The sequence below is a fragment of the Bison bison genome, unplaced genomic scaffold, assembly GCF_000754665.1.
Source record: "Bison bison bison isolate TAMUID 2011002044 unplaced genomic scaffold, Bison_UMD1.0 scf7180017864238, whole genome shotgun sequence".
NCBI classification, from domain to species: Eukaryota; Metazoa; Chordata; class Mammalia; order Artiodactyla; family Bovidae; genus Bison; species Bison bison.
Genome location: NW_011494810.1, coordinates 1,572,083 through 1,595,656, shown reverse-complemented (window position 1 = coordinate 1,595,656; position 23,574 = coordinate 1,572,083). Strand labels below are relative to the sequence as shown.

Below are 23,574 nucleotides of genomic sequence, written 5' to 3'. Positions count from 1 at the left end.
TATTTATATTTATAATTATATTGATATTAATATATTAATTAATAACTAAAATGTGTCAATATATTATTAATATACATTATTATTAATATATATTAACACATTATAATGCATATATATATGCATTAATATATTAAATTTATTTTTCCCTTCAGATTTACTTCATTCTGTATTATAGGCTCTAGGTTCATCCACCTCATAAGAACAGACTCAAATGCATCCCTTTTATGGCTGAGCAGTATTTCATTATGTATATGTACCACAACTTCTTTATCCATTCATTTGTCGATGGACATCTAGGTTGCTTCCATGTCTGAGCTACTGTAAATAGTGAACATGGGGTACTGTGAGTTTACAGTCCCTTCCTCTTATTATAGGCACTCACCATGGCACTAAAATATATATATATATATATTCTATACATGTAATTATACTTATCTATCTACCTATATCTAAATATATTTCACTTTCCTTTTCTATCCTAAGTATTCTTTGCAAGCAGATTAGCATTCTCTTTTAACCTACAGATCCTCCTAATGGCATCTGAATTATATACAAAATGTTTTATTAATCTTCCTCAACAAGTTATATATAAATTTTTGAACAATGTCAAATAGTTTCAATAACTTATATATTAATTTCACACACACACACATGATTCAAACACTTGTAGCAGTTGCCTCCAGGATAGTACATTATACAAGTAATGAGAGGGTTTCAGAGCCACTTCAAACAGGAAGGAATTAGATCAATCTACTGAGGTAACAACAGGTAGGCATGAAACTAAAGGTTGCAAGATAGAAAAGTAACCTTGCTAATGATTCAAGCAAGAGAGGCTATGCAAGCAACATACAAAAGAGTTAAAGATCAAATATAAAAAAGGTAAAAAGGGCTAACATGATAACATGGTAAAGAACAGAATTAAGTTAAATAAATTTTAATTGGGTAAGGATCAATTAATTGAATATTAAATTTTGCCAGGGGAACAGGTATACATAGAGTTATTTATTTTCTCCTGGGTTAGAGTAACCATTTCAAGGGTTCCTCTGCATCTTACTGTATTTTGACATTTCTACTTGACATTCACAATCTGTGTACAGATTGTCTCTGCTTGGTGAACATAATATAGTCTGCTTTTCTCTTTTCTTCTACCAGAGTTAACTTCTCAGTTTCCTTCATGGGTAACTTCTATTCCCCCTTTAAAAATTGCTTTCTCTAGAGTTTGGGATTTTTTTCCCTTCACTCTACACATTCTCTTTGACTAATTTTATATGCACCCATCTTTACTATTTCTTTTCCTCTTTTCCAAGGCACTGGTATTTGCCATGCGGAGCAAGTGAGAATAACACTCATTAAAAAACAACAACTAAGTATCAATAAATCATTCATTCAATTAGGGACCACATCTTCTGGAGAAGCCCACAGTGTGTATTTAGTGTAATAATAGCTTCTTTTCACTTAGCCAATCACAAAATCTTTCTGCTGTTTCAAAATCTCTCTCATGTTTCCTATTTACTGTTATGGAAAGAAGAGTTTTGTTTTTTTTTTTTTAAATTTTCTGTTCATACCCTCCAAGTTCCTTGTCCATCTAAATCTTGCTAAATATCAACTTTCAATAAGATTATTTGGGTAGAAGAGTGGGAGGCAGTCATAAAACTAGAGTACCTTCCCTGTTGGTTGCAGGCTACATGTGCTGGGGAAAAGACAGAAAGATTCCAAAATTGTGGACTGTCATTTATAATGTAAAGTTAGAGACCCTGCCTTAGTTAGAGACCTAGACTTCCCTGGTGGCTCAGACGGTAAAGCGTCTGCCCACAATGTGGGAGACCTGAGTTCAATCCCTGGGTTGGGAAGATCTCCTGGAGAGGGAAATGGCAGACCACTCCAGTACTCTTGCCTGGAAAATCCCATGGACGGAGGAGCCTGGTAGGCTATAGTCCATGGGGTCGCGAAGAGTTGGACATGACTGAGCGACTTCACTTTCACCTTTATATAGGTCTGTATGTAAAGACTGCTGTTTTATGACCAACAAGTTTACTAGAGCTCTTGAGCACTGGACTCGGGTACCTAAATGGTACTCTGCTTCTCACGCTTTAATGTTTCTACCATAGTATCCTAATTCTGGTGGCTAAGTGGTAAAGAGTCCACCTGCCAATACAGGAGATGTGGGTTCGATCCCTGGGTTGGGAAGATCCTCTGGAGAACGAAATGGCAACGCACTTCAGTTATTCTTGCCTGGGAAATCCCTTGGACAGAGGATCCTGGCAGGCTACAGTGCTTGGGGGTCACAAAAGAGTTGGACACGATTGGTCAACTTAACAACAACCAACACCACTTCTAGACTTCAGTCAGTTCAGTTGCTCAGTCATGTCCAACTCTTTGCGACTTCATGGACTGCAGCACGCCAGGTTACCCTGTCCATCACCAACTCCTGGAGCTTGCTCAAACTCATGTCCATCGAATTGGTGATGTCATCCACCTGTCTCATCCTCTGTCGTCCCCTTCTCCTCCTGCCTTCAATCTTGCCCAGCATCAGGGTCTTTTCTAATGAGTCAGCTCTTCACATCAGGTGGCCAAAGTATTGGAGTTTCAGCTTTCGCATCAGTCCTTCCAATGAATATTCAAGGTTGATTTTCTTCAGGATAGATTGGTTGGATCTCCTTGCTTTCCAAGGGATTCTCAAGAGTCTTCTCCAACACCACTGTTCAAAAGCGTTGATTCTTTGGCACTCAGCTTTATAGTCCAACTCTCACACCCATACATGACTACTGGAAAAACCTTAGCTTTGACTAGACAGACCTTTGTCAGCAAAAGTCTCTGCTTTTTAATATGCTATCTAGGTTGGTCACAGCTTTTCCTTGAAGAAGCAAGCATCTTTTAATTTCTTGGCTGCAGTCACCATCTGCAGTGGTTTTGGAGCCCCCCAAAATGAAGTCTCTCACTGTTTTGATTGTTTCCCCATCTATTTGCCATGAAGTGATGGGACTGGATGCCATGATCTTAGTTTTTAGAATGCTGAGTTTTAAGCCAAATTTTTCATTCTCCTCTTTCACTTTCATTCTTCTTCACTTTCTGCCATAAGGGTGGTGTCATCTGTTTATCTGAGGTTATTGATATTTCTCCTGGCAATCTTGACTCCAGATTGTGCTTCATCCAGCCCAGCATTTTGCATGATGTACTCTGCATATAAGTTAAATAAGCAGGGTGACAATATACAGCCTTGACGTACTCCTTTCCCAATTTGGAACCAGTCCATTGTTTCATGTCTGGTTCTAACTGTTGACCTGCATCTTGACCTGCATACAGATTTCTCATGAGGCAGGTAAGGTGGTCTGGTATTCCCATCTCTTGAAGAATTTTCCACAGTTTGTTGTGATCTACACAAAGGCTTTGATGTAGTAAATAAAGAAGTAGATGTTTCTCCTGGAACTCTCTTGCTTTTTCGATGATCCAGTGGATGTTGACAATTTGATCTCTTGTTCCTCTGTCTTTTCTAAAATCCAGCTTGAACATCTGGAAGTTCATGGTTCACATACTGTTGAAGCCTGGCTTGGAGAATTTTGAGCATTACTTTGCTGGCACGTGAGATGAGTGTAATTGTGTGGTAGTGTGAACATTCTTTGGCATTGCCATTCTTAGGGATTGGAATGAAAACTGCCCTTTTCCAGTCCTGTGGCCACTGCTGAGTTTTCCATATTTGTTGGCACTGCTGAGTTTTCTGCATTTGCTGGCATATTGAGTGCAGCACTTTCACAGCATCATCTTTTAGGATTTGAAATAGCTCAACTGGGATTCCATCACATCCACTAGCTTTGTTTGTAGTAATGCTTCCTAAGGCCCACTTGAGTTCACATTCCAGGATGTCTGGCTCTAGGTGAGTGATTATAGCATCATGGTTATCTGGGTCATGAAGATTTTTTTGTATAGTCTTGCTCTCTGCCAATTCAGTCTCCACACTGTAACAGAGTAATCTTTCTAAAATTCACATTTTACCATGCTACAAACTTCCTTAAGATCCTCCAACTTATCTTCAACTTATAAGGTACACAGTACTTAACATGGTGAACAAAGTTTGTCATGATCTAACCTTTGCTCAGCTTGGAACTCATCTCCTTTCCCTGGCTTCTTGCCAGGTATGCTGAACTACATGCAATTTCCGGAGCCCTACATTTTTGTTTTTTTTTTGTGTGTGTGTGTGTTATCTTTGCATATGCTGGAGACATCCTTTCCATTCCCAAATACTTATTAAGTGCCTACTATGGGCCAGGTAAAGTTCTAGGGAATGTAGAGAATGTGATGACTAAGAATTTCAGTCTTTAAGGAGCTTATACCTTGGTTTTGTGTTTTGTGTTGTGTGTGTGTGTGCAGGGGGAAGGTGTGACAAATCATAAGTAAATAAATGACAACCATATGGATGTGTGAAGCACGAGCTTCCTAGGCAAAGCAAACAGCAAATATCAAAGTGTGGTGACTTCTGAGACACAGCAAAGAGGCTGTGTGGCTACTAGAGTGCATTGAGCATGAGAGAAAATGGTAAATAATATTGAAGCAATAGGTAGAGGCAAGTCATATAAGGCCTAACAGGTGATGTAAGGACTCTGGAATTTTATCCTGTGTATGCTGGGAAGTCACAGGCCATTACATCCTCACTTAAGTTGGCTACTGTGTAGAGAACAGTGTTGACACACAAGTAGAAGCAGGGAACAGGGAAGATCACGAGGTTCCTGTAGTTAAGTAGGTGAGAAAGAAGGTAGAGTTATGTGGTGACTGCATTCTTATCACCTACTAAAGGAACTGGAATTGCTAGTTGACTGTGTGTGTTAAGAACTAAAAAGTTAACCCTGATTGTGCCAAGATGGAGACTATCTGGGATTTAATAACTACTTTTCATGGAACAGGAATAAAGCCCCACTGGAGTGCACAGCGGAGAAGGCAATGGCACCCCACTCCAGTACTCTTGCCTGGAAAATCCCATGGACAGAGGAGCCTGGTAGGCTGCAGTCCATGGGATCGCTAAGAGTCGAACATGACTGAGTGACTTCACTTTCACTTTTCACTTTCATGCATTGGAGAAGGAAATGGCAACCCACTCCAGTGTTCTTGCCTGGAGAGTCCTATGGACGGGGGAGCCTGGTGGGCTGCCGTCTATGGGGTCGCACAGAGTTGGACACGACTGAAGCGACTTAGTAGGAGGAGTGCACAGAAGAAACACTGGGAGAAACATCAAGTATAGAAACACTTTTGAAAAGCTTTGTTTAAAGGAGAATAGAAAAACAGATTTGGGCAGTTTTAATTTTTTAATGGAAGTAATTACAGCTACAAGGTTCCATACCAATAACAGGAAACTCATTTCACTCTACTTCAAGTGCCAATACCTTAGTCCAAAATTCATGTTTCCTGCTGAAGGGGACATGAGTCCTGGATTGTGGACATCCTAACTGTTCTTTATGATCTGTTTAAAGTTTCTGGTTAAGTCTACAGATGTGTCTCCTTAAGTGCAGTTCAACTTCTGCTCTTCTCAAGAGTCAAGCCTAGGCCTGAGCTATGTCATAAATGAGGCTATAACTTAGGTCAGAAGTTTAGAGACCAGGTGATTTTGCCAATGACTACCACCCCAACTAAAACCTGTCATTAGGTCTAGATTCTTTTCCCTTGGTGCTTATGAATCTCTGTGCATCTCTCTTCAATCTTCTCTTCCCACATGATTTCATCCACTCCCACACCTCCGATGTCAATGACTATACTGACTCTCAAAACACTTTAGAGAGTTATTTCCAGTTGCCTGCTAGATTTTCCATTTGTGCATTTTTCTTCAAATTCAGTTTGTCCAAATCTGAAACCAGTGCATTCCTTTCAAACTTTTCTTTCTGTGCTTCCTAGGTCTGAATTATATCATAACCTCCTCAGCTCCTTTGCCATAAATTCTTAGTTTCATTTCAGAACCTTCTCTCTCCTGCATTCCATGTCTAGTCAGTCATCAAATTCCCTTAAGTTGTATCACTAAGATATTTCTAACAACCATCATTAATACATCCAAGTTCAGGACCTTCTTACTCTATAGTGACTATTGCTATTGACCTTCAATTTAATCCTTTGATCTGTTTTTCACCTTTCCAGTATTACTTTCTACCAAATTTAACCTTCTTACTATATAGAACTCTTACTTCAAAAAGCATTGATTGTACTTTATTTAACTCATTCTTCAAATTTTTAAAAAGCACCTACAATATGTTAGGCTCTATCCTAGGTACATGATCCACAAGACATTTCAGATCTGGTAATGAAAAGAAACAGTTAACTTCTTGAAGGAGTTCACTGTTTTGCATTAGAGACAAAAAAGGAGTAGGCAATCACATTGCAATGTGATAATTTATACAACAAAAACATAAGACAGAAATGGATACAAATGTGAGCTTAGAACAGCATCCAAACTACCCTCAGATAGTAGTGAGTGCAAGCAGGGAAGGCATACAGGTGTGGTCAAAAGTCTGGGGAAGAAATGTCTAAAATGGGATTTTAAAGGCTTAGCCATAGGTTAGATGGATGGGGTAGTGTGAAGGCTAAAGGCAGCATTAAAATCTTTGAACCCAAGTCAACTTTCCAGACCTATATCCTTCCCCACCTTACTCTACAGGTGTTCAGATTCAAAATTATTCCTATAAAAATGTCACATGCATTTGAAGTCTCAAGACTTTTCACAGTCAGAGAACTGAGGGAGCTATTTGCTGAGAATTAAACATAATACCACAATGGGGATAGAACTACACATCTGAAAATGTATTCCATAATGCTTATATGTTCATGAAAAAGAGAAATGCTGTTTTAAAAATTTTGTTGTTTGTAATTCTAATTTTTAAAGCTTTGTATTACAGAAAATGTTCAACACATACAAAAGTAGAGTGAATTGTACAATGAATGACCAAGCCAGCATCGACAATTACTAATGCTGTTACATTTATTACCTCTTTATGGGTAGAATCGTATCACCAAAAAGATGTGTTGAAGTCCTAATTTCCAGTAACTCAGAATATGACCTTATTTGGTAATAGTAACTTCACAGATTCAATCAAGTTAAGACGAGGTGATTAGTGTGCGATCTAATATGACTGGTGTCTTTATAATAGGGAAATTTGGACACAGGCAAGCACAGAAAGATCGTGTCAAGATACCCCTGGAAACACCAAATAACAACAGAAGCATAGACTGGAGTGATGCAGCTGCAACCCACCACGAGAAGGTAGGGAGAGGCAAGGAAGGACCCTATCCAGAGTTTCACAGAAAGCATAGTCCCACAAAACTGTGAGACAATAAATTTCTGTTGCTTAAAGCCACACAATCATGGTACTTTGTTGGAACAGGCTGAGGAAGCCAAAAAGTTCACTCAGGTTTTTCTGTAAGATGTTATGGAAAAGCTCAAATGAACTTTTTGGCCAACCCAATATAACTCCCTTACATCTCTTCCCTTAGAGTATGCTAAAGTATGCTAATGCCCTATTATATCATTTCATCAATATTTCAGAACACATTTCTCAAAGATAGGAATTCCACTTGTAAACACAACCACATACTTTTACTATATCCACCGAAATCAACATAACTGTTTGAAGTTATTTTTGCCTGTAAGATAGTAAATGTTCTTTGCTCAAATCCAATGTGCTTCTCAGGGGTGGTTAAAACATCAATAAACAATTCTTGGATACCAACTGGGTGTCCTACAATTCAACTCTAACATTATCTATAATACCTAGTATGCATGCTCAGTCATATCCAACTCTTTGTGACCCCAAGGGCTGTAACCCAGCAGGCTCCTCTCTGTCCATGGAATTTCCCAGGCAGGAATGCTGGAGTGAGTTGCCATTTCCTACTAAAACCTAGAGATAGTATCATAGCCCACAGGTTATGGGCTCAGTTCTATAAGACTTCCCCCTGCCTCCTTCAGACATCTGTCACAAGCCCAGGTTATCATCTGTACTTCTGACCAATTGGCTATAAATCAAAGGTTCCCACAACCCCTTTCTTAGGTTTGATTAATTTGCTATAGTGGCTCATAACTCACTTTTGCTTACTAGATCACCAGTTAATTATAAGGATATACCTTGAGAAGAACCAGATGGAACAGATGTATAGGGCAATGTATGGGGAAAGGGCAGGGAATTTCTATGCCCTCCCCAAGTGAATCACTCTCCCCAAATCTCCACATGTTCAGCAACTCAGGAGCTTTCTGAATCTGTCCTTTTGGGGTTTTATGGAGGCTTCATTACATGGGCATGATTAATTAAATCATTGGCCACTGGCAACCAGTTCAACCTCCAGGCCCCCTCCCCTCCCTGGTGTGAACTAAAAGTTTCAACCCTTTCATCACATGACTGGTCCTGGAAACCAAATCCCATTCTAAGGTAGGGTCCAAGAGAAACATCATTAACATAACAAAGACAACTTTGGGACTCTTATCACCTAGGATTTCCCACAGTTTTAAGAACTGTACCCAGGTTCAGGGGTAAAGAATCCTCCTGCCAATGCAGAAGACGCAGGCTTGATCCCTGGGTCGGCGAGATCCCGCAGAGTAGGAAAAGGTAACCCACTCTAGTATTCTTGCCTGGAAAATTCCATGGACAGAGGAGTCTGGTGGGCTGCAGTCCATGAGGTTTCAGACACACTGAGCACTCATGCATCAAATATATATTTTTTATTATAAATCGTAACACTGATATAAACCACTACGGATCTTTATTTAAACTGCTGTGATTTAAAGGCAATTGAGATAATTCTTCTCTATGTGACTAAACCAACGACATGATATACTATTAGAGTCATTTGTTTCATTTTGCTTTTAATATTTATGGAACACTTTTTCCAGTTTTATTTAATTCTATCCTTATTCTCTTAATCTTTTTTGTTTTTCTTCTTTCACCTTACAGGTAACCTTTTTTATTGATACATGTGTGCATGCTAAGTAACTTCAGTCATATCTGACTCTTTGCAACCCTATGAACTGTAGCTCATCAGGCTCCTCTGTCCATAGGATTCTCCAGGCAGGAATACTGGAGTGGGTTGCCATGCCTTCCTCCAGGGGATCTTCCCAACCCAGGGATGGAATTTGTGTCTCCTGCACTGGCAGCTGGGTTCTTTATTGATCTGCTTTTATCTTTTTTTTTTTTTTTTTAATACAAGCAAATACACACTTATTTTTTTTTGGTATCTCCTCTTTTCTTTGCTATCTATATTTTTCCTCACTTAGTAATATTATCATTCCACAATGGAATTTATAGAGATCTCCCCTCATTCCTTTTCACAGTTGCAAAGAATTTCTTGGTGAGAATGTACCCAGTTTATTCAAGCAGATTTCTTTGATGGATAGTTGGATTAACTGGGTTAACATTACCCAAAGCCACACACAATCAAAATCACCTCTTCTGCCTAGAAGAGAGCCAGCCGAAGACCACAGAACTACTCCTTAGAGTGAGAAAGCCCTCTATGAACTGACATGCAAAGAGCTTCAATATATACCAAGTGAAAGGGGTAGAATAATGTATGCTGTATAATATAATTGGAGTGGACAAAGGAAAAAAAGAAATATGTATGTATATTTCCATATAAGAGCTCTGCCAGCTGCTGCTGCTACCTCCTCATCACGTCTCACCTTCTATAGTATCCTCCATGTGTTCATTTCCTCATGCACCTCTCATGGGCTCATTTTTGGCTTCTGTTCTTACCACCACTCTCTTTAAGGTAACAATGACCTCCATGTGAAAAAAGCAAGACGTGCTCTTCAGTCCTCACCTAACTCACGTTTCAGCAGCAGCCGAGAGTGACTCCTCCTTTGCACTGAGAAGTTCTTTGCCTAAGCCACAGTAGGCAGCTGCCGGAGTTCTCGGCCTGAGCTCGCCTCCACATTCTCCTCATGGTCCACCAGCCTCAGTTTCCTTTGCAGCTTTTCAGTCTCCTTTGTGCACTCCTTTTCCTCTACCTGATCTTTAACCCTTGGAGTTCCACAGGGTTGAGTCCTAGGCCCCCAATTCTTTTCACTCTGTACCCTTTGCACAGGCCAGGTTCATTTACAGACATATTCTAGGCAAGACTTCTCTATTCTCCATACCTAATTATACAACATCCTACTCAAAACAGCGATTAGATGTCTCAAAGACAGCTCAAATTCAACAGGCCTAAAACTGAATTTATGACTATTCCCTCCTTCCAACCTGTATAACCTATAAATGGCACCAGTTCTGAATCAAAACTTTAAAAGGCATCCTTCATACTTCTCCCTCAGTTAATCGATTACCAAGACTTGTTTCTTCTAACATCTAAATAAATCTCAAATTCATTTAATTTTCCCCACCTCTACTGATACCATCCTTTATGAGCCTTGACTTCAATGACACTAGACTGAGTTTCCTTCTATAGTACACCTTATTTTTATCATCCCTACAGGTTCATTTCTCTCTACCTAGCCATGAAATGCCAGAGTTTCTCTAGATTGAGTCCTATTCTCTTTCTTGCTCTTGCTGTACCCTGAATCCACTCTACAGGTTAACTCAAACTCAAGCATTGCTTCAATTATCTTTTAGTGACCGAGTCTTCACATTTAATGCTCAGTGTATATTATGAGGGATGGAACTCTAAATCTACTAGGCTATTTAACATCTTCACTTGAATAGCTGGATCAACCAAAAGATGATTCAATTTAATTCATCTAAAACCACATTTATACTAACCCCCAAATCTGATCTCCTAGCACTACTATCTCAGTGAATGATATCACTGTCCATCCCAGAATAGGCCACAAACCAAGCGAAGCATCCTTGACAACTCCATCTCTTCTATCTTCCATATCCGATCCATCTCTAAGCCCTGCTGCTTTTATCTGCCAAATACCTCTGAAATTGGTTCCCTTTTTTCCAGCTCTGTCACCACTACCTAACGAAGTTATTCATGGATTCACTAACTGGGAGCTGACTCTAACCAAGCACTACTTTAAGTACTGAGGAGATGGGAACAAATAAACAGACAATCCAGCATAAGGGAACTTACAATCCAGCATAAGGGAACTTACAGTCCAGAGTAAGAGCAGATAATACATAAATATGTACTGTTTTGCAGTGAGGAGTACTCAGAGAAAATAAAGTATGGTGAAGGAAAAAAGAATGTGGAGGATAAAAGACCATGTTCAGATGAGCTGTGACTAATTGATAAAGTGCAAACTGAGCAGAAACCTATATAGTACAAGGAAGTGAGTCATATGGGCTCCTGGCTGCCAGGAAGAAAAATGGTCCAGGAGAGGAAAAAGCAAGTGCAGAGGCCCCGACGTGGGAGCCTGTTTGGCCTGCCTGACAAACTACAAAGAGACCAGGGTGGTTAGAGTTCTCCAATACAGGGCAGAGAGGAAAGAGATGAAGGTGAAAAGGCAGCCAGAACCAGACCACAGAGGCCTCTGAGGGCCATGCTGGGGGCTTTATATTGTGTTCTATGTGACAGAAGCCACAAGAGGCTTGGGCATGACAGTAAGATAACCTGATCTACATTTTAAATAAACCATTCTAGCAGCTACAAGGAAAAAAGATATTGGTGGCAGGAGGTGAGGGCAGGGGACAAGCACAAGACTAACTTAAACATATTAAACACACTTTCACCTTGTAAGGAATCCACTGTTTAAAACCACTGCATGCTCTTTAATTAGATTGCTGCTATATCCTCTACAGCACATCTCTGCAAATTAGAAAAAGACCTCTCCTCTCTGTGCAGATGCAGCCCCAACGAATCTCAGCAAGTTGAAGGCAGCCCACAAATGACTGCTCAGCTGACCATCTGGCCAGGTTCAATCTGCCCTGAATTCTTGCATAAATACAACAAAGGAAGAGAAAAAAAACAAAGAAAAGCACTTTCTCATTGGAGGGAATTGTTTACCCAGATCATCATCAGGTTTTTAAATTTTCGAATTAAAGAATATTTTTACATTGGGTGTAAACCAAACTCATGAGATGTTCAAGTTGATTTAATCACATTATTCCTGTATGTGTGTGTATATATATATACCACTGCATGCTATAGCAACAATCTAATGAGACTGCTCCCTGAAAGGAAAGCTATGACAAATCTAGACAATGTAGCCCATATAGTCAAAGCTACAGTTTTTCCAGTGGTCATGTATGGATGTGAGAGTTGGACCATAAAGAAGGCTGAGTGCCAAAGAATCGATGCTTTCAAACTGTGGTGGTGGAGAAAACTCTTGAGAGTCCCTTGGACAGCAAGGAGATCAAACTAGTCAATCCTAAAGGAAATCAACTCTGAATATTCACTGGAAGGACCAATACTGAAGCTGAAGCTCCAATACTGTGGCCACCTGATGCAAAGAGCTGACTTAATGGAAAAGACCCTGATGCTGGGAAAGATTGAAGGCATAGGAGAAGGTGATGGCAGAGGATGAGATGGTTGGATGGCATCACTGACTCAATGGACATGAGTTTGAACAAACTCTGGGAGATAGTGGAGGACAGAGGAGCCTGGCATGCTGCAGACCATGAAGTCAAAGAGTCAGACACGACTGAGTGGCTAAACAACTATTATACACACATACACACATATACATAATATTTCAGAAAACTGATTATAGACTTTGGACTCATTTCTTAAGGAAGAGACTCAGATGAGATGTGTACCTTTTGAGCCATTCCCTCATATCTCTCAATATAAAACATATGGATCCAAGGATGACAGTTTGTTTTCCCTTTTTGTTTGTTTTTCCTATTTATGAATAGTTTTGAAGTGAAAATAATATTTTAAAAAACATATTTGCAGGCAACTAGAGATCCTAGGCAGAGAAGGCAATGGCACCCCACTCCAGTACTCTTGCCTGGAAAATCCCATGGATGGAGGAGCCTGGAAGGCTGCAGTCCATGGGGTTGCTGAGGGTCGGACACGATTGAGCGACTTCACTTTCACTTTTCACTTTCATGCACTGGAGAAGGAAATGGCAACCCACTCCAGTGTTCTTGCCTAGAGGATCCCAGGGATGGAGGAGCCTGGTGGGCTGCCGTCTATGGGGTTGCACAGAGTCGGACACGACTGAAGTGACTTAGCAGCAGCAGCAGCAGCAGCAGCAGAGATCCTAGGAGTCCTACCTCGGAAGCATAAGCTTTTCTGTCACTGTTTGTTCAAAGGGTTGGTTTTTGGCTTTGGTTTAGAGTTAATAATCGAAGTGCTTCCAAGAACATCCAGGTCCTTAACCTGAGCTCACAGGGAAGTGAGTTCCTCTTGGAAGGAAATTGTTCTGAGGGTACTTTAGCCGAGGAAGATGGGGGATTCACCAGGGGTGCAGGAGGGACACGACACATGCCAGCACTCCCAGGACACCCCATCTGACTGTCACCTTTGACCAAAGAGAGGAAGTTCATTGCATCAAGAGAAACGCACACACTGGTTGGCTCTGACGTCTTTACTCCCTCCAGACACCCACTCAGAGTTTTCCTCCAACATCCCAAACCTGAGAAGGACTCCGATCTCTGCTAGGTGGCCTTGGGGTCTCTCTGGACAGCTTTGGATTCCAGTCATACTTTCTATTCAGTTTAATCCAACTAATACTTCACTCAGGAAGGGGGACTCCTCATGGATCAGAGTCTCCTGAGGTGAAGGGAAAGGGAACAATTCTTCCTTTTCTTCCTCTGATCTTTCATGCCAGACTCGGCCCACACCTCACAGTGGGACTGATATCCTTCCTAACTCTTCACTGGTTCCTTGCTGCCTGAATTCTCTGTTTACTCTGTGGTGGTCTCCAGGAATTCCCACAAAATTAGTGTATTTCTCCCAAATGACAGTTAAAAGATATAAACAGAGACAAGTGTGGTTTCCAGCTCAAAAGATCTCACCTTGTACAATCTCACTTTAGGAAGAAAGTGTTCTAAAGGTGTGTGGGCTTTAGGGATGGATATAGCCTGTCCTGCAGTCCATCTGCTGGTGACTTCTTCTCAGGCTCAATCACAGATTCTTCCTTCTTAACCCATCTCATAAACACTGAGGTTTCCTAGGACTCTTGTCTGCTCCTCTATTCCTTTACCTGCACAGTTAAAGACTTCAAATGCCACCTTTGCACTGACGCCTCCCTGACCTCCCTGTTCAGTTCCAACTCATAAATTCTTTTACAGCTGTTTACCGGTAACCTGTACCTGTATTTTGCTCACATCTCAAATGAAACCCATCCCATACCAAACTTGTCCTATACCGTTAAAAAAGGGGCCCCTATATTTTCCTCCTGAACCCACTGCATGTGCCTTCTAGGTAATGTCTTGCCTACATTATGCAATAATCTCCAGAAGGTTCCCACCTCTAGTTTTTCCTCACTTCAAATCTAAGCCCAACAATGTTTCTGAAGTGACCATTCTTATTAAATTCAAATTACAAAATAAGGACTTAATTAATATATTCTCTGTGAAAATTTTAATTATATTACATGTAAATAAAGTCGCTTTTCATCATGTCCATTCTCAATCCTAATCCAAATGGAACTAGTTACCAGGTTAGGTGTCCCCTGACTTTTCTCTCAGGACTTAGACACCTAGTATGCATACAGACAAACATACATATAAGTTTCTCTAGACATAAATGGTGACATGTCATAATCATGCTCCATGATGCGCTTTTTAGTCCCTTACATGCCTTGGAGCTCTGCCTCCACCAGTGCTCTTGCTTTATGACTGTGGTGTTATCTGCCAGTGTAGGTGTGCTCAGCGTCTTTAGGTATGATTTTACCGAAGGTTATCTATAGTGTCTCAGACTGAGGCCATTTTTTCTAGAATATGAAGGACTATATAATTCTTCAGTTTAAAATCCTTGAATTTTTTCCAGTCAACCATGGACAGCTCCCATCCCTAAGAACTGAACCAAAGTGCTTCATAGTGTGGCCCCCACCTGGCTTTCTAATCTATTTCCTTCCTCATCTCTTTCTTTTCCTATGATCCTGGGCTTCAGTCAGAATGAATCTGCTGCAGTTCCTTCAATACACTAAGCTTGCTGAATGAATACTTAAAAATGCGGCTCTCCTCTGAAACAACAGGAAAGAATAAGAAAAAAGATCCTGAGAGATTCACCTGTGAAGTATCAGAGAAACAGAGGAAGCTTGCAAGTGGGGGCCTTGGCATCCCTTCTCTACCACTTCTTGAGCACTGAGAAGCCAGAAAAACTTCCCTGACCAACATCTTCAAGTCACACACCCACTCATTTACCAGACTGCTGCCTGCAGAGATTCCCCACCCACTCACCTAGAGAGGAGCCTCCAGGGCTTTCTTTCTCTACCTTCCAGGGATCTTCTCCTTGCTGCAACAGGGAGATCACTTTGGGTTTGGGAAATAGGTGTCCTGCTCATAGAGCAAAAAAGAAAACAAAAAGACTTGATTTTGCCTTGATGCAAAGAAGAATCTGAAATCTGAGTAGAAAACTCAAAGGATGATACAAAGAACTTCTGTGGGGTGTTTGGGTTGTGACCCACGATGTGAGGGCGTATGTTAGGGCAAAGGCAAGGGACAACGCAACATTTAGTTGTATGTCAGTGAGGCATGATACTTGTACAGCCTTGATTAATACGGAAAACAGTTTTCTATACAAGAGGGAATATGCATATACTCTTAAATGCATTGTTATACATACAGACTAAATTAACATTTGTAACAGGTATCTATGGAAAGGATTATGTATCAAGAAGCTTGTCTAAAATGAGAAAACACTATCTGACCCCTTTGAAAGATGGCAGCGGTCAGCAAACTATGGGTCTCATATGCCAAATCTAGACTACCATCTGTTTATGTATGGCTCTTGAGCAAAGAATGGTTGAAAAAAAAAGAATATGTTAGAGAGACCATATATGGCCCACAAAATCTAAAATACTTACTCCCTGGCCCTTTAAAGAAAAAGTTTGCTGACCCCTGTAAAAGAGAATTGAGAAAAGCAAGTGTTGGGTCAAAGAAGAGGGTTGAGGGATGCTCTGTTAAGAGATGAGCAAACACATCAAAGCTCAGTCTCAGAGGGAAAACAAGGGAAGTGCCTACAATGAGGGAATTTCTAATGTGCAGCTCTGTAGACTGTCCCATCCAAGGGGCAATTCCATGCCTGTGAGGGGGAAAAAGTTTTTCGGATTTATTTATGGAGATCCAATTTGTACAGTGCTAAGGCAAAACAAAACAAAACAAACAAAAAAAAACCTCAGATAAAGTTTTTAAATGACCCAGGGCTTTTATCCAGGGAATCAGGTACTGAGGTATCCAGATTTCTGAATTCTGTATCTACAGGGGAAATTTCCTTACCCAAGGAGACAAGATTATTATAGTTCTCCAGCATCACATCTTGGTACAAGTTTCTTTGAGGAGGAGCCAGCTTTCTCCACTCATCCCGTGTAAAGAGCACAGCCACATCTTCGAACGTCACTGACACCTGTAGAGACAAGCCATCCCAGCTCAGCCAGGACCACCCATCACACAGGGTGAAAAAGGTGGCAGTGGGTAGTAGATGGGCTACCATGAAATGCTTCTATACTATTCTGGGTTGTGAAACTTCCAGATCATTTGTTTAATGAACAATTGACCTGTGACAAATATATACTGAGTAGCATGAAGTATGAACCAGGCCCTGTTAACCACTACAAAAGATGTGTGGAGGTATTAATGCCATTAGTTGGAGTGTCAATTAGAATAATCTTTCTGATGGCAATTTGATAACACACATTACAAGCTTTAAAATGTGCATATTCTTTAATGCTCCAATTACTGTATTTGTTTGATAATGAACAGTGAACAAAAATGTACATAAAAGGATGTTTATCATGGTCCTAGTAACAGCAAAGAAATGGAAACAGAAATAATCACTGAGAGGGATTAGTTTACATAACTTAAGGCACTATCTTTGTGCTCCCTGAAACTTGAAGACAGTAACAATGGAAAGTAAAACAGCTATCATTTATTGAAAGCTTTTTTCAGGCCAAGTACTATTCTTAGAGCTTTATATTAATCTTTAGTATAAACCTTTATTTTGTCTTCACAGCAACCCTATGAAACTGTCTCCATTTTACACATGAGAAAGCAAAGGAGAAATTTACCCAAGTCACACAGTTGGTATGAAGGAAACATCACTCTCTTGCAAGTCTCTTCGACTCTAAATACAGTACTATTTCACTTTTGACACCAGATGTGGGGGGTTTTCCATACACCAAGCAATTGTGCAACACCAGCTGGGTGTCTTACAAGGATACTCAATTCTGACACTGAGGATAGTGTCAGATCCACAGGTTAAAGGGTCAGTACCACAACACTGGCCCCTCTTCAGTGTCAATCACAAGTCCAGGTTGTTACCTGTGTTTCTGACTGACTGGCTATAAATTGGACGTTTCCACAACCCTCTCCTAAGGTTTGATTAATTTGCCAGAGTGGCTCACAGAACTCAGGAAAACATTTATTTACTAGATTACTGGTTTATGATAAAAAGAATGTAACTCAGGAACTGGCAGATGAAAGAGATGTACAGGGAGGGGGTGCACCATGGATTTGCCATTCTCTCTGACTCTTTAAATGTTCACCAACCTGGGAGAACTCTGAACCCTTTTGGATTTTCATGAAGGTTCATTACATAGGCATGAGTGATTAAATAATTGACCATTAGCAACTGATTCAACTTTCATCTCCTAGGGTGGTGGTGGGTATAGGGGGGCAGGACTGAAACTTCCAACCCTTTAATCGAGGTTCCCTGGCAATTAGTCCCCATCTTTAGGTGGGGTCCAAAAGTCACCTCATTAACTCTGGTGTGAATGAAAGGGCTTGTTATGAATAACAAAGTACATCCATTTTGCCTTCATTGCTCTGAAGTAATTTCAGGGATAAAAATCATTTATTACTAATCCCTTAGGAAATCACAAGGGTTTTGGAAATTATTTGCCAGAAACAAGGACAAAGACCAAATATATACTTCATATTATAAGTCACAATATCACAGCTGGTCAGTGGTAGAGATAGAATTCCAATCCAGGGAACATCCAAGGCTTCATACTTAACCACTCTGCAAAACCTCTTCTCAACGCCTATCTAACAGGGTTAAGAAATAAATGAGATAATCCATACAGTGAAGATAAACAGTTTTGATGTAACGCAACAATGTGAATGTATTTAATGTCAATGAATTATATACTCAAAAATGGTTAAAGTGGTAAATTTAATCTTATGTATATATTATCACAATGAAAAATTAAAAGAGATTAGATCTGGTAGACAGTGCCTGAAGAACTATGGACGGAGGTTCATAACATTGTACAGGAGGTGGCGACTAAAACCATCCCCAAGAAAAAGAAATGCAAGAAGGCAAAGTGGTTGTCTGAGGAGGCCTTACAAATCTGAGAAAAGAAGTGAAAGGCAAAGGAGAAAGGGAAAAATATACCCAACTGAATGCAGAATTCCAGAGAACAGCAAGGAGAGAAAAGAAAGTCTTCTTAAGTGAACAATGCAAAGAAAAGAAAAATACACACATACATATGTACATAAATAAATAATGAATAAATAAAGGTACATAGAAAATTATTCTGAAGGCTGCATACCAAAGGAATGACCATTATTTTGTCCAGGGGATGTTGGGGTAAGAGTGATTTTACTTTCTTTTTTATATATGTATTTTTTATTTTCTGAATTTTTAAACATTAACATCCAGTGCCATATAATAAGATAATTTATTGGCACAGGGGAGGGATACAAGAAATGATCTTTGCCCTCAAAAGAAGTAACAATCCAATTGGCAGACAGGAAAAATGCATGAATAATTTGAGCAATGAAAGAAAAAAGTGTTGCTAGACAAGACTATATACCATTTCCTAGTTTAATCCTCATTTTAGAGATGAGGAACATAAGATCCAGGGCACATACTTTATCCAGGGCAGAGACAAGACAGTAACTGAAGTTTTCTTTTAACCCAGCACTTGGTGGGTATATTCTCTCTCTGGTCTTAAATGTCCTGTCACTGAGTTTTATACACAAGTCCATGTAGTACTGATGTACAGGCAGCAGGTGAGGTTAGGGAGAAAGGTCATACAGGACTTCTACACTGGGACAGAGAAGATTTGGGGCAAGAGAGCAGCTTGGCTCTGCTGGAATGGAATGTGAAAGCCTTAGAAGAAAGCAACCCCAATGTGCAAAGGCAGGTCCTAGCCATAGGCGCAGAAGATCAACCACCACATTTCATGGGTCCAGAAAATATACAATATCCCATTGCAGACAGCTCGGGTAACTTGGGGGTTAGGCTTGCCCTGTGTTCTGAAAAGAGGTACAAGAGGAATGACTGGACAATAACCAACATGAACTTAGAACCTGGGTTTGATTTCAGATTACCTGACTTTGTTGAGCCTCAGTGGCAAGTGTAAAATGGGGGTAATAACTTCTACTTTGCTATAACAGTGAGAATAAAGCTAAAGCCCTTGGGATATTCCCTAGCAACATTACCTATTATGGTTAGATGAGGAAGGACACTGTACAGGCATTTCTATCTACCAACAATAATAGTATCACATATTATATTAATATCATTCAGCCACCACAGCCATCACATGCTGCTGCTGCTGCTGAGTCACTTCAGTTGTGTCCGACTCTGTGTGACCCTATAGACGGCAGCCCACCAGGCTCCTCCATCCATGGGATTTTCCAGGCAAGAGTACTGGAGTTGGGTGCCATTGCCTTCTCCCAACCATCACATACTGAACATCTATTATGTACCTGGCCTTGATCAAAACTTTTTCTACACACTAACTCCCAGGATCCTGTCATCTATGCTAGGAGGTAGGTATGGTTGTTGTTTTCTTTTCACAGGTGAAGAAACTGAGGCACATTAACAGCAACAGAAAAGATGGGCACAAACCTGGCCATACAGCTCAAAAGAACCACTCAGTAATCACTGTATACCCTGCTCTCCACTACTAATATCCTATGGAACTCTCACTGCTGCTTCCTGAGGAGTCTTCTCTCTACTCTTGGAGTCAAGAGACTACTCTATCTATGTCCCCTCCAACATGGTTATCCTTTATTTGCACACTGGCTCACCTGGATGGGGTCCCACTCTCATTTTCACAGCATAAAGATGAAAATGGCAGGTCAAGATCAGTTTTCAAGACAGTGATGGAAACAAGCTGCATGATCCAGAAAGTTAAGAAGGAGAAAAAACTAAAAACTACGGACTGGGCAAAGCCTTGGAAAGTATCATGAGGATTCTCAGGGGTGGAAAGAAAAAGAAAAAGAAAACCATTCTGGCCAAGGGTAGGGAGGGGGACATGAATGAGCAAAGGGAGTATATCAGAAAGGAACTCTGTCAAGAGTGTATGTTTGTTTGTTCTGATCCCAAGTGGTATAAGACATGTGGTATCTTACTTCTCAAACCAGTAATCATATAGTAAATTGAGGTTAATGACTAAAAGAGCACCTATTAGGGAAAAAAAAAAAAAAGAGAAACACTAGACATGGATGCAGAGAAGGCAATGGCACCCCACTCCAGTACTCTTGCCTGGAAAATCCCATGGACGGAGAAGCTTAGTAGGCTCTAGTCCATGGGTTCACTAAGAGTCAGGCACGACTGAGTGACTTCACTTTCACTTTTCACTTTCATGCATTGGAGAAGGAAATGGCAACCTACTCCAGTATTTTTGCCTGGAGAATCCCAGGGACAGAGGAGTCTAGTGGGCTGCTGTCTATGGGGCTGCACAGAGTTGGACACGACTGAAGTGACTTAGTGTCAGCAGCAGACATGGATGGGGATGGGTGGGGTGGGGAGGGGGAAGGCAAATATTCTTTGCAGAACCCATCATCCACCATAGTGGACCAGTTGTAAGAATTCTTTCAAGAGAAAAGGACTTGAGCTCCAAATCCTGGCGAAAACTGTATTGGGTAGAGAATTTTACTTTGAGGGTTAAAAACCCCACCTGTCCCTAAGACTTGAGATGACAATGAACTCACCTGAGACCTTGCTTCCCTCTGTTCAGTAGCCATATCTTCTTTCTGGGCAGTGTCCCCTGAGGATGGGTGAAGTCTCCAGAAGCCAGATCTGAGGGAAGACAAAGCGAGCCAGGAGGAAGCCCCTTCTGTTTTCCACCCCTCTGAATCAGCAGCTCTGAATCATTTACACTCCCTGAGAATGATGCCAAGTGTCCACAGAGAAGGAAGTCAGAAGCAGCCAGGGGTAGCAGGACCAGACAGAGGAGCTGGGTCATCCTGTTCCAGGCCCAGCTCTTTCCCTGGCTCAGTGAAAAACGTCCTAGGACTCAATCAGCAGCAGCAGCAACTCCTTGAGCCTCACGAAGTGCCAGGCACTACCTGCATTACTGAGCACGGTTGACACTGTCAGCTCCCATTTTACAGATCAGGAAACTGAGGGCAGAGTGGGAGCAACTTGCCAGGGAGGCTGGCATCTGCTCTAAACTCCGTGCGTGCATATGTGACAACTTTTCTGCATTTCGAGTCTTCCCACCCAACTCGTCCTCCTCCTTGCAAGGAAATAATTTCCAGATTTTTAGAGAAAACTGCTTTGGAAAGGGAAAGTATCAGTACTCCTATGGCGGAGGAGGCTGCTGTCTTGAGAAACGAGGTACAGACAACCAGAGACCTGGATTCCAGTCCTGATTCTGCCACTGGGGGAAGCCGGCGATTCACTTCTCAGGCAAAACAAGCCTGTCACTAGGGAGCGCTGCGGCGATGGTAGGGGAAGGAAATTATTTTCTCACGTTCACTGCCGGCCCAGAGCAATTCAAACGCCGGAAGGAGCCGGGCAGGTAGCGCGAGGGGAACCTATCTGGAGGAAGCAGGAGGACGGCTGAGCCCGGCCAAAAGGGAGGAAGTGTCCGACTTCTGGCGTTCAGGGCACGTCTGTGGGAGGCGGTAGCGTCAGGAGGACAGAGCCCGGATGCCCGGCCCTCGGCCCGCTGGCGCCCACAAAGGCCCAGCTTGCTCCTGCTGGGCCTGTGTCCCGCGCCCCGACGCATCCTCCTGAGGCCGGGTCTTCCCTCCCGCATCCCGCCGACCCTCCGCCGCTCACCTCTCCCAGGCCTCTGGGGTTCCGTGGGCTGCAGGCGGGAGGCTCCGGAACTGCCACAGCCTGACAGCAGCTTGGAGTTTGGACTCGCCCGAGGTGCTGCCTAGGCCAACCTCAGGTCGGGTGGCTGCTCACGCCAGCTGCAAAAGCTGGGCACCCCAAGTAGGTACAGGAGGGGCGGGGCAGGGACTGTCGCTATACCCCTCTGGGAAATGTAGTTCACGTGAGAACCCAAGGATTCTGGGACGTGTAGTTCGCTGAGCTTGTCCGCGAGGAGAGGGCTCGTTGAGCTCCTTACTCGCACAAACCCAGACCCCTGTTCGTCGTCGCGCTTTGTGGGCTGCTGACTCCTGGGTTCCCAGTTCTACCGCGAGGAAACGGACGTTCATCGAGGACAGTGTCTTGTAGCTCTGCATCTGTGTAAATGATAGGTCAAGTAGACCACCTATTTCCCCTAAGGTCTTTCAACAAAATTAGCTGTAAGGGAATTAATGTCTAGGCTACAGTTTCCATTGTTCTCCTGAGCAAGGACGGTCCTCTTCTCTTTTAATTCTCTTCAAATAGCCCTCTTCCCAGTCACCAGAGGACTCTTAAAATTATGCAGTGCCCAATGGTGTTAAACTCTCTGGAGTACCACAATCTAGGAATACTGAAATGAGTCTTTTCTAGGAAGACTTCTTCCCTGATTACTGAAAGACCCTACATATGGGACTTCCCTGTCTTCAGTCATGTTTCTCTTAAAAATGGGGTTTACAGGCCCTAAGCGGGAGAAGGTGATGGCACCCCACTCCAGTACTCTTGCCTGGAAAATCCCATGGACGGGGGAGCCTGTTGGGCTGCGGTCCATGGGGTCGCTAAGAGTCGGACATGACTGAGCGACTTCACTTTCACTTTTCACTTTCATGCATTGGAGAAGGAAATGGCACCCCACTCCAGTGTTCTTGCCTGGAGAATCCCAGGGACGGGGGAGCCATCTATGGGGTCACACAGAGTCGGACAGGACTGAAGTGACTCAGCAGCAGCAGCAGGCCCTAAGCAGGCTCTGGAACTAGATACTTATGTGCCAGTTGTGGTAATTTAATAGTGCCTTCTCATCTAGTCGGGGCTTCCCTGATAGCTCAGTTGGTAAAGAATCCGCCTGCAATTCAGGAGACCCTGGTTCAATTCCTAGGTCAGGAAGATCCACTGGAGAAGGGATAGACCACCCACTCCAGTATTCTTGGGCTTCTCTTGTGGCTCAGCTGGTAAAGAGTCCACCTGCAATGTGGGAAACCTGGGTTTGATCCCCGGGTTGGGAAGATCTTCTGGAGAAGGGAAAGGCTACCCACTCCAGTGTTCTGGCCTGGAGAACTCCATGGAGTCACAAAGAGTCGGACACGACTGAGCGACTTTCACTTCACTTCACTTCTCATCTAGTCAACAAACCGTCTAATAATGCACTGCTTTTAAGAAAGAATGTATGGTGAGAACAAAGCGATGAGGGCTCTGATAAAGACAATATTGAATGGTTAAAATGGCACATACCCACTTTTTTTTTTTTAAAGCAAA

General features: G+C 42.0%; 1 protein-coding gene across 5 annotated transcripts in view; it reads right to left on the bottom strand.

Annotated features, from left to right (window-relative positions):
- Positions 1 to 22,773, bottom strand: part of ZNF354A (zinc finger protein 354A) — a 25,811-nt gene extending 3,038 nt beyond the window's left edge. The window contains exons 1-4 of one of the 5 annotated variants that reach the window (XM_010846493.1): positions 22,030 to 22,772; positions 20,955 to 21,126; positions 16,287 to 16,413; positions 15,249 to 15,344 (exon numbers count right to left, since the gene is read on the bottom strand). In XM_010846493.1, coding sequence (XP_010844795.1) covers positions 15,249 to 15,344; positions 16,287 to 16,413; positions 20,955 to 20,987 — 256 coding nt within the window. In that variant the 5' untranslated portion in view covers positions 20,988 to 21,126; positions 22,030 to 22,772. Of the gene's footprint in view, positions 1 to 15,248; positions 15,345 to 16,286; positions 16,414 to 20,954; positions 21,127 to 22,029 lie in introns of those variants that run through there. The other 4 variants (XM_010846492.1, XM_010846494.1, XM_010846496.1 and 1 more) reach the window with 4 other exon arrangements.
- Positions 22,774 to 23,574: the final 801 nt, after the last annotated feature.